Source organism: Mastigoproctus giganteus, chromosome 9 (genome assembly GCF_048544385.1).
Source record: "Mastigoproctus giganteus isolate SK-2022 chromosome 9, ASM4854438v1, whole genome shotgun sequence".
Lineage (NCBI taxonomy): Eukaryota > Metazoa > Arthropoda > Arachnida > Uropygi > Thelyphonidae > Mastigoproctus > Mastigoproctus giganteus.
This window is the reverse complement of record NC_143583.1, coordinates 55,949,346-55,961,534: the sequence shown is the minus strand read 5'-3', so window position 1 is coordinate 55,961,534 and position 12,189 is coordinate 55,949,346. Positions and strand designations below refer to the sequence as shown.

The 12,189-nt window shown below is 36.1% G+C and overlaps 1 protein-coding gene across 1 annotated transcript in view; it reads left to right on the top strand.

Annotated features, from left to right (window-relative positions):
• Positions 1-4,558: 4,558 nt before the first annotated feature.
• LOC150080257 (FAST kinase domain-containing protein 4-like) overlaps positions 4,559-12,189 on the top strand; it is a 95,349-nt gene continuing 87,718 nt past the window's right edge. The window contains exon 1 of the mRNA XM_090380668.1: positions 4,559-5,132. Within this exon, the coding sequence (XP_090236794.1) occupies positions 4,559-5,132 (574 nt within the window). The remainder of the gene's footprint in view (positions 5,133-12,189) is intronic.

Sequence of the window (12,189 nt, the reverse complement as noted above, 5' to 3'; positions counted from 1 at the left end):
GACAAATGCAAAGTACTGCATATGTATAGAAGTAATCCCAGAGACATGTACCACACATCTATTCTACATCTGTCTTTTCTTAATTTGAATTTATGCCCCCTTAGGTTCGTAATCTGAACAAGTGGAAGGATCCCATCAGAATTCAGCGTACTCAACCCATTCAAGGCCTTATATACCTCAATCAGATCAGATAGTGTCGAAGTTTGCAGATGATACAAAGGTTGGCAGGGTTGTTAATGGCAGTGTGCTACTGCAACAGGATCTAGAAAATTTGGGCAGATGGGCTAAGAAGTGGCAACTGAAAGTTTAACCTTGACAAATGCAAAGTACTGCATATGTATAGAAGTAATCCCAGAGAAATGTACCAACTGTGTGGTACTACACTTAAGGTGGTAGAAAATGAAAAAGACCTGGGAGTAATTGTGCAGTCGGGCGCTTCCGTAGCCAGGTGGGAAGGAGCAGTAGTGCGTATCACATGCTTTTTGATTAGACCAGGGTTCAAGCCTGTCACCACCAAATACGGAAGATGCAGAGAGGTCAGGGAATGACCACCGCATATCCCGGAGCAATATGGCCTTAGTTGGTAATGCTCCTAAAAACCAAAACAACAACAACAATTGTGCAGTCAGATATGAAGTTTTCTGAGCAATGCAAACAGGCTGCCAGGGCAGGTCATGGGGTTTTCTACTATTACTACTACTACTACTTTCGCAAATTCACAAATATTCCTTTAAAGCAGAGATTCCCAAACATTCTCGGTTCGCAGTGCCCTTACTGTCCCAGTAATTTTTTTCACGGCACCCCTAGGCCAAAAGAAATACTAATATAGTGGTTTTCAACCTTTTAATAAGTGGTTGTAACCTTTTAACAACTATATAAAGAATAAAATTATATAATAATTTTATTCTTTATATAGTTGTTTGTTATTTGGTTTTTAGGAGCATTAGCAACTAAGGCCATATTGCTCTGGGATATGCGGTGGTCATTCCCTGATCTTTCCACATCCTCCGTATTTGGTGGTCACACCTTCGTCTAATCAAGAAGCGTGTGCTATATACTGCTGCTCCTGCCCACCCGGCTATGGTTTGTTTGTTATTTGGTTTTTAGGAGCATTAGCAGCTAAGGCCATATTGCTCCGGGATATGCGGTTGTCATTCCCTCACCTTTCCGCATCCTCCGTATTTGGTGGTGATGTGCTCGAACCCTGGTCTAATCAAGAAGCGTGTGCTATGCACTGCTGCTCCTTCCCACCTGGCTACGGAGGCGCCTCTTTATATAGAGGTACTAAATAAAGATCAATTATAGATCACCGCAAAATTAAAAAGATACAATACAATGGATATTGTACCGTACCGTTTATATTGTACTCATTTTATAATGAAATAAATATATAAATTTAAAAAAATATATAACTTTAAGTAACTTAAATCCAAATTACACTGCACCCCGGCTGAAAACCACTGCTTTAAAGTATTTGTGAGCTCTAACAAAAGAGGCCCTTTCTGTAATATGTTCCTATTCATTCTGAAGATGATAGGTTGGTTGAGGTTGGTGTCCTCTGCTGGCTGTGCAATGTCGGTACTTGGTTGTATGCTCAGCTCGAAGCAGTTCACACTACCTAAAATGTGTCATCCCTACAGAAGCATGGAAGTAGCAAAAAAGTAATGTGGGAATGGGACTGAGCCATATGCATTACATACTCCAGTATGTAGATGCATGCAGAAATTAACAGCTTACCAGAGTGCAGGTTTATCATTTTGCTTCATTTTTTTAATTGCATCAAGCTTGGTTAAGAATGCAAAGAAATATAGTAAAGAAGTCTTTGCTTATGTTATCACTAGAAAGAAATGGATGAACACCATTGGTCCACTAAATATAAATGGCATAACTGTTGATGACTGCGTTCAAGTTGCTGACAAACTAAATAAATATTTTGCATCTACATTCATGGGTGAAGAAGTTTTTAGGAATGGGAATACCAGAAGTATACCAAGTTATAATTAGGAGCAAAATGTTTTTTTTTCATAACTAAAAAAAAAAGTGGAAGGAAAATTGCTGAAACTAAAAGTAAATGAGGCACCGGTACCAATGGGATCAACCTAACTATGTTAAAAGCAGCAGAAAAAGAGGTAAGCAAACTTTTGAATATAATTGTAACAACATCCTTGGATTTATTGGAGATTCTGAATTTGAGGCATTGGAATTTGTCTCCTGTTCACAAAGGGATGATGTGAGCAATTATAGACCTGTAAGCTTGACTTCTGTTTCAGGGAAGATAATGGAGTAAGTGTTTAAAGAAATATTGCAGGATCTTAATAAAGAAATTATATGGAATTCACAGCATGTGTTTTCTATAGGGGGGGGGATCCTGCTTGAATAATCTGATTACCTACTACAATGCAAATAGTAATTTGACACATGATATATTTAGATTACGGCCTCTGTAGCCGAGTGGTCAGAAGCAGGAGTGCAGTAGCACACGCTCATTGAGTAGACCGGGGTTCAAGCCCCTGACCGACTGAATACGGTCGATCTGCCAACTCGCACTGGACCAGCATGGCAGATTATGGTCCAAATCCCCTCAGCATGAATTGTTGAGGTGGCTTCCATCCTGCAGTGGGTTGATAATGGCTGCACTTTACCTTTTTACCTATATTTAGATTTCAGTAGTTTTTTACACTGTTTCAGATGAAAGACAGCTGTATAAATTGGTTTTAGGAGTAAGTTGCTGCTGTGGGTAAAGGGATGGCTGAGTGGCAGAAGAAAGACAGAGGGTGGTTATAAATGGACACTGCTCTTTTTGGACTAATATTATTAGTGGTGTCCTTTACTGTTCACTGTATTTATTAATGAAGTTAAGTTTATTATCTAAGTTTTTAAATGATACAAAGAGTAGCAGGGTGGTTAATGATAGGAATAAAGTGTCATACTACCATAGCAAGACCTAGAAAAATTAGACAGTTGTGCTGAGAAGTGGTGATTTATTTTTGGCATTGGGAAATGCAAAGTACTCCATATGGACAGCAGGAATACTCAAATAGCATTCCTTAAGGTGTACCACACTCAAAGTGGCGAAGAATGAGAGACCTGGGATAATTGTGAATTCTGACACGAAGTTCTATGGGTAGTGCAGACAGGCTGCTCATGGGGTTCTGTCAATCATATATTTAAGAACTTTGCCAGCAGAGACAAGAAGGTGATTATCCCATTGTATAAGGGAATGGTTAGGCCACATCTTGTGTTCTACTGCATACACATCTGGAAGTCTCATTTTAAGAAAGATGTGGATTGCTTGAAATGTGTGCACAGAAGAGAAACTAGATTAGTCAAGAACACAAAAGGGTACTCTTACCACAAAAGACTTCAGCTCTGTAAATTGTAGCACTTGGTTGAACTGTTTAAAGCTTTAAGTTAATTGAATAAACTGAATGATGATGGTGTTCTTAGTCTTTCTCACACAGTGCACACAAGGGGACTCTAATTGAAAATGGATGACTGCAGTGTAGCTGTGTAGAAATTTGCTTTCATACAGAGTAATTAATTGTTGGAACAAACTGCCGTCTGGTGTTGTGGAAGTGAGTAGATTGAATAAATTAAAAGAAGAAATATACATTATTAGAAAGGATAGGTATATGATGTGTGTGTGTGTGTAGGGTTTTTTTTTTTTTTTTTTGCTGATACTGTATAAGTTGCTTCCTTGCATCATTTTCCACTTCAACTACTACTAATAATAATAATTTTAAAAAGTCATTTCAGAAATTATTTGCTAAGAAATACCTGTTGTTCCCTGGCCACAATATACAATCAGTTTAGCTATAACGCACATTTTTGCAACGCAAATTTGCTCCGTTGCGACTGATATATTAGGGAACAGTGCGAGTATAATGCAATTTTCACGTTGGCTCATGCGCGATTTCATCTGTGTTAACCAGGTGAACGCAAAACTCGACGCCAAGCTGAACATAGCGACCTGCCCAGCAATACAGAGAGATTATTTGTATGTATATTTTCCCTTGCGCCAGTATATAGTATTTAATGATTAGAAGTGAATTTATTGTATACATTTGTTAAAATTGGTCTTTTAATGTTTTTTCTTTTTTTTTTTTTTTCAGATTTCTCTGAAAAGCCTTAAAGAAGGCTTCATCAACATCTTTCCCTCATGGCATCTCTCCTGTTTCGCTCTCATCTTGCACATCGTTTGGGTGGAGTGAATAATCTGATCTACTTATACAAGACTTGTATTCGTACTTTTTCCACAAGGTCTTATTTGGAAAATTCAGTTGAAAACAAGGATTTTTTTTTTTACCAGAAAGAAGATATAGAATTTCAGAAAGAATCATTTGATTGTGTGCTCAATGAATCTAATTCATTTAATTTATTACCAGAACAAGCAATTTCTCTTTTGAATATTCTTAGCAAATGGACTGTGCAGAAACACATTAAATTGGATGATTTTGAGAATGACCCAAGATTCCAGAATTTCTGTTTGTTTTTAAACAAGGAATGCAAACATCTTGATGATTATTTGTTATTGAAGGGAATTAGGAGCCTTTCAATAATGGGAATTTCTACAGACTCGTTTGTGCGAAAGGAAATGGAAAATGAATTGTTATGGAAAGCACATAAAATGACTTTGAGAAAATTAAAAAAATCATTTTTGTATTTTATATCTAGAAAGAGTATGCAAAAAGGAAATATTGAGAAAGTCTGTAATATAATAGAAAACAGGTGGTTTGAAATAACAGATGTCTCAGATATTTGTGACTTTTTACATCATCAAAGATATTTTAGCAAAACCTTTTTGAACAAAGTTGAAGACCGTGCTATTGCTATAACAGATAATATGTCAGTAGTGGAATTGCATCAGGTGATCTGTACACTTTCAGAGACAAAAAGACGTCCAACACCATTGCTTCATGCCATATCTTTTCATCTAAATCAGAAATCAGATAAATTAACTGTTAAACAGATAGTAAATATTCTCTTTGCACTAAAGAATTTAAATTTCATCAGTCCTATATTATTACAACGATTAGGAAATGATCTGTTGCCACAGATTTCCTCTATTGAGAAGGCTAACTTGATTTCTTCCCTACTGATATGCCTTGGTAATTTGAGATGGAGACATTCAGGTAATGTTAATTTTATTGTTGGAATACCTTACATAAAGAAAATTTCTCTTTATGGTACTATGATATCAGCAGTAGAGTCACCCAGCTGGGTGACACCAGTGCTGATTGCATAACAACCCAAAGTAAATAATATAGAAAAATACTGATGTTGTTATGCTTATTTTCTCTAAAAGAATAATGTAGTGATCCAGTTGTTAAAAATTGGTTCACTACCATCACTGGTTATCAGGAAATGCAAATGCTCATAACTGTGATAGTTACAGTTATGAGCAGTGAGGTAATTTTATTTGTTTTTAATGTTCACAACTCCAGCTGGTTCCAGTTTTCTGGTCACTCAGACCTAACTAGTTGAGATTCTGAGGTTTTTGTGATTAATAATGCCCTTGCCCAGATTGTTCATTAACCTAAAGTTGAAAACTTGCTTCTTGTCCAAATGGTAGTTGAGCACAGCATTCTCTTGCCAAAGTTATTGGCTGCAACTTTTGCCCGCCTCTATTTCCACGTCTGTCAAAACCAGTTGGTTCTATTGCTACTTCAACCAAAGATGAAGCTGATGTTGTGGTACTTGTGCATATGACCATTCTGATATTCACTGTCAGAGATGTAGTAATTTTGAATCTCCTCTTTTCGCTGTTCTCTGGCTTAAAATCCCTCTAATTCATGTGTTGCCTCTATCATTCTTCCAACTCCACTGATTACTTTGAAATCTTTGACTTTCTTTCTTTGAAACTTGACTTTCTCCAGTCCAACTTTCCTAACAGTAAGGTAATTTTCCTTGGTGATTTTAATGTTCAGAACTTCAGCTGGCTTCCATTTTCTAGTCACATGGACCCAGCTGGTTGAGATGCTGAGGTTTTTGCAATTACTAATGACCTCACACAGATTGTTCATTTATCTACCAGAATACTTGACAATCCTAACCACATAGCCAATATGCTTGATCCTTTTCTCACAAGTAACCTTTCTAAATACGCGGTTTAGGTGAATGGTCCTCTGGGCACCTCATATCACAACTTGGTGATGGTCTTTTCTTCTCTCGAGTCTTTCTCTTGTGGCCATACTCAACCTCTTTGGTGTTACAAGAATGCAAAATGGGATGATCTGCTAGATTTCTTTTCTTTGTTTCCTTTCTCGGATTACTATTTAAAATATTCTGATGTCAATATTTGCTCAGGTCGTGTCAATGAAATTATACTTGTAGTTATGAGATCCTTTATTCCACATTCCAACTTTAAAGTCTCATTCTTTATCTAAATATTTAAACCTTGGTTTTCCAATAAATGTGCTAAGGCTGTTTTGAGAAAAGAATGTTGTATATCGTAATTTTGCCTGTATCCAAATTTCCCAGTTCATTTTCTGTGTACACCACAGCTCACAAAACTGTATATAGCAGTTATTAAGTACAGTACAGAGTGGAAAATCCGAACGTCAATAATTTGAAACATCAATAATCCAAAAGCCAGCATTTATTTATTTTGCTGTTTTTTTTTTTTTTTTTTTGCTGGTACCATAAAATAATTGCAGTAAGTGGTGGTTATTGTGATCACATTTGCGAATTGAATTTTGTTCCTATTAAACAGCGATTGTAATTAGCGAAAATTGGAGGAATATTATGCACGGGCTATAAAAATGAAGATATAAAGCACAAATTTATACTTATTTTATCTTACCAATTAACAAAATTAAATGATACATGAAAATCGGAAGAACTAACTAAACATACAGTACTAACTAAACATGACACTTTGTAATCTGATATTTCTATTCATTGGCATTTTTTTTTTCCCATTGTAAAATCTGAAACAGTGAAAAAAGATAACTGTCAATCAATAACAAAGAACACGGCACGCAAAAATTGCAACTAATACGATACACGCAATTGAGATACAAAGTAAAATGTCTACGAAGTTTAGATATAGGAATGAAGAGATTCTGAACATTTACAGGGTTTTATTTTACCATACTGAAGTTATGGTCTTCTTTGTCTTTTAAAAGGAAGCAGAAATTTTTAACAATTAATTAAATTGAAGATTGAGATTTTAAACAGACTTTCAAAGGGAGAAAGCGAGCCTTCATTTGCAAGATTTTACGAGGTTGGAAAGTCGATCCTAGCAGAAATTAAAAATAACAAGGAAAAAAAATTTAAAGTTCACATTGCAACTTGATTCAGATGACGTTGCAAAAAAAAAAAAAAAAAAAAACTGAGAATAGCTAATGACCTATCCCTCAAAGATGCTGTTTATTGTTGTTATAGTTGGGTTATGGGAGCATCAGCAACTAAGGCCATATTGCTTCATGTATACTGTCTGTAAATTGCATGTTCTGTTGTCGAATTTCTGTTTGCTGGATGAGAAACCTGAGTTTCAGAGAGAAAAAGCATGCTACTCTCACCAGAGACTGACTAAATGAGCTGCATTGTGATAAAGGCCCATAAAAATTCCTCCCAGAATTGTTGGGACTCAAACTCCGGTCTTTTACATGCAAGATGGGGAAGACGATTATTCTACCAACTGTGCTACTAGGACTAGGTACAAGCAACAAACTGAATACTGTTCAACTAAGTTACTCGAAAAGGCAAGAGATCTGACAGCAAAGAAACAAAGTTCTAAAATGGTGAAGCAAAAAATAAGTAATTATTTTCATTAAAGGCCTATATATATGTGTTATTGTGACTGAAAGTTCCATTTTTTTTGTTACCTATGAATAAAAATATGTAAGTACAACTTAGTGTTTTTATTTCTAAACTTACTAAACCTTTTTTTTTTAGTCTCCAGAACTGTATTTTTGACAAGTTCGAAAATCCGAACAAATAGGAAATCCGAACTACCTCCAGTCCCAATTGGTTCGGATTATCAATGCTCTACCTAGGGTAGAGCATTGATAAACTTGCTTCTTGTCCAAATGGTAGTTCAGCATTCTGGTTTCTTTCCAAAGCTATTGGCTGCCACTTTTGCCCATCTCTGTTCCCACCTCTGTCAAAATCAGATGGTTCTATTGTCACTTCAGCCAAAGATGAAGCTGACCTAGTATCCTACTTTTCTTCTAACTTGAGTGTTAATGATCTTGGTAAACCACTTCCTATCATTCTCAATATACTCTATTCAATGCTTCCTGTTGTCTTCCATCAAAAGAATGTCAGAAGGATTTTGAAGTCTTGATGGTATTTTCCCACTTGTTCTCAAAACCTGCGCTTCTGTGCTTACTCCTATTTTGTCACCTTTTTTTCAATTTCTTATTCTAAAGGTGTTTTTCTTTCTGCTTGGAAATTTGGTCATATTCAGTCAGTTCCTAAAAAAGGTGACAAATCCCTGCTGCTCAATTATTGTCTCATTGCAATTACTTCTACTCATTTCTAAAGTAATGAGAAATCAATTAACTTCCAACTCTTATATTATCTAGAAACCCTCCATCTAATGAGTGATCACCAATATGAATTCCATCAGTGTCAATCCACTGGTGATATTCTGGCTTATGTTACCCTTCTATGGACAAATGCATTGGAAAAGTTTGGTGAAACCCAGTCACTTGCTCTTCACATTTCAAAGGCTTTTGATAGTGTTTGAAATAAAAGTCTTCTAAATAAGGTGTCCTCCTTATCATTTGCTGACTGTTTTTTTGTAATTGGGTATCCAGTTCTCTCTATCTTCAAACTTCTCTACTAATGATGTTCCCCAAGGTTCAGTTCTTTCTCCACTCTTTTCCTCTGTATAGGCCTTTCTCTGTATAATAATGACTTTCTTCCATTGATTAAATCATATCCATGGTGTTGTTGACGATAGCATGTTGCATGCCACCTTTCAATTTGAGAAATTTGCTCTGCAAAAACAGCTTAAATTTTTCAAATATCCATTACCAATTCCTTAAATGCTGATCTCCAAGTAATTCTCCAGTGAGGCAACGATAACTTGGTTGATTTCAGTCATGTCTTATAACTAGCAAAAAGGATTCTTCTGTTCCTATGCTTGTCTTCTATGACACTCTGATTTCTAGGCAAGATCATATATCTCTATTGGGGATTACCTTGTCTTCTAATTTCTCTTGGCATGAGCACATTGCAAATATTGCTTACTCTGCATCAAAAAAACTAGATTTTTGCTTTTAGCATTACTTTTTTCAAACAGCTGTTCACTCTATACAAATCACAAATCTGCCCTACCATGGAATATTTTTCGTGCATCTGGGACATTGCCTCCAAAACCTCTCTCAGGCTTTTAAATTCCATTCAAAAGTGGGCAGTTAGGTTAATTAATGACATCTCTAACAAAGTCTCTCCACTCTCTGTCTTATAGATATTGTGTTTGTTCTGTGCATGCCTTTTCTGTAGATACTTCCATGGGCACTGTTCTTCTGAATTGGCTTCTAGAATTCCCACTCTCTCTTTCAAACCAGTCTTAATACGTGCTGCAACCGGTCAACATCCTGTTACTGTCTAACTTCAAACTTGCATAACCAACTTTTCTTCTTCCTTGTTTCTTCTCTTCATTCAGTTTCTGTTTTATGGAACAACCTGCCTTCATATGAATTCCTGAATATTGCAATCTACAGAAATTCAAGTCTGATGTCAATGGGTATCTTCTTTCATCTTCTCAACCTTCAACCTATGCACAGTACTAAGTATCATAGGTTCTAATACCTCTTGTGCTTGGGAGTTTCATATAAAAAAAAAAAAAAAAATTTGAACAGTGATTATTAATTTTAAAGAATATTGTACTATACTTTTATACAAAATTTTAATAAATATAATGTTGCAGTTATTATATTTTATCTTTACAAGAGGCACTGTTTGCAATGCAGTGAAATGATTAAAAGCAGGTGAGCACTGTGCCAGAAGAGTGTTCCCTTTGAAGAGCTGTATAACCAGTTTCAGTAATACAGAAAGATGAAATTTACAGCAACTGGTTGCTTGCACAATTTTTTTTGTTTTTTTTAATAATCATCATTGTATATATTTGTTTGAGTTAATTAACATTTTAGTAAATGACACAATTAAAATATGAGGCGCCTCCGTAGCCAGGTAGGAAGGAGCAGCAGTGCGTAGCACACGCTTCTTGATTAGACCGGGGTTCGAGCCCGTCACCACCAAATACAGAGGATGCGGAAAGGTCAGGGAATGACCACCGCATATCCCGGAGCAATATGGCCTTAGTTGCTAATGCTCCTAAAAACCAAATAACAACAAATAACAATTAAAATATGAAAAAAGTCGTTGTGCACTAGGAATCATTCAATAATAAAATTACTTTGACACAACTGATTGAACTTCATTAAAATAAGTGTAGTATTAGTAATAGTGGCAAATGTTGCAAGAAACTAAGCGTATACTGCATTAGCAAAAAAAAAAAAAACCACCAACACCTCACCTCCTCGCATACCACCTGTCCAACCCTTTATTCGGTTTGTGTAGCTCTTTCTTGAATAAATTCACGGAAGAACTAGAAATGCATGGGTCCCCATGTCAGCCTGCTTTTGCTGCTCAGAGAGCTCCATATCTGATTGCACAGTTACCTGCAAGTCTTTATTTTCCACTTCTCTTAGATTGGTACTATATAGTACAATTAATCAGGAATTACTGATCTCCATATGAAATACCTTACATTTGTCAATATTAACCTTCAGTTGCTACTTCTCAGCCCATCTACTTGATTTGTTTAGATCTTGTTGAAGTGGCATGTCTTGGTTACTGTGCTTTACTACCCGGCCAGCCTTCATATCATCTGCAAACTAAAGGATTCCTTCATCAGTATCATTAATAAAGAGAGAAAACAACAACGGGCTTGCACTGAAGCCTGGGGAACTCCACTAATAACATTAGTCCAAGAAGGGCTGATACTTCTCCCACTGAACCAACCCTTTATTTATGGCTGTCTTTTATGTGCAACAGTATCAAAAACTTTTGTGAAATCTGAGTATATATCAGAATTATTTTTTGAAAACTTCTGAAATCTAGTTCCTTTGTTACTTTGTCATAGTATCCAGTCAAATTGGTTAGACAAAAAACCCTTTAACAAACCCATGCTGTGACTGAAGTATAATTGCACTCCTGTGTAGATTATCCTGCATTGCTTCTTTAACCAGTGACTTCATTATTTTCCCTGGAACAGAAGTTAAGCTAACAGATCTGTTTTTATTCATATGCCGACCAGGCTAGCCAGGTGTGTAAAGTGCCTGCCTGGCAACCCAAAGGTTGTGGGTTCAAATCCCATCGGGCTTGGATCAGAGTAAAAATGCAAAAACTTTGGGAGGTGCATTATGGCCACGGAAGCCGATGCACCAACAACTAACAAAAAAAAAAAAAAAAAATTAATCGTATCACTCTTTGACTACCCTTTGTGAATTGGGGATATATGTGCACTTGTCTAGTACATTGGAATCTCCTGTGAATCCAAAAATGTTCTTATAATCATGGCTAAAGGTTTTCTTCTCTTTTGCTGCTTCCCTTAATATAATTGGATTGATTCCATCCACTCCTGGGTGCCTTATTTACTTATTTGGTTTCAACAGTTTCTTCTCCAGTTTCCTCTCAGTTATCACAAAATCCTTCAGCTCTATGTTAGAATTTGATACGCTTCCAGCGTCATCTATCCCTAAAAAATTTCTCGTGTATGAATGTAAATGCAGAATATCTGTTCAGTTTGTCAACAACCTGGACAAGACCATCAATAGTTAAAACCATTCATATCTAGTGGACTAATATGATCAATCCCCTTTCTCCTAGTGTTTACATAAATAAAGGAGTCTTTGCTGCTTTTTATTTTGCATTGTTTGCCAGAGACTTTGTAATCTGTCTTAGCTTGCCTAACCTCCATCGTCACTTGATTGCAGACTAGTTTATATCTGCTGTTTATGACTTCTGTATCACCTGATAATTATATGTATTCCGTGCATTTTTATTCTCTGCCACAAGTCTCATCAGTTCATTTGACGTCTGTTTGTTTGTTTGATGATGAATGCTTCCTATTTAAAATTTGCTGTTGCTAACTTCATTAGTTTGTCCAATGGCATAGAATTTAAAAAACCTGCTGAGACCTTTGTAGTTACCTTTACGAAAGTAAAAGCC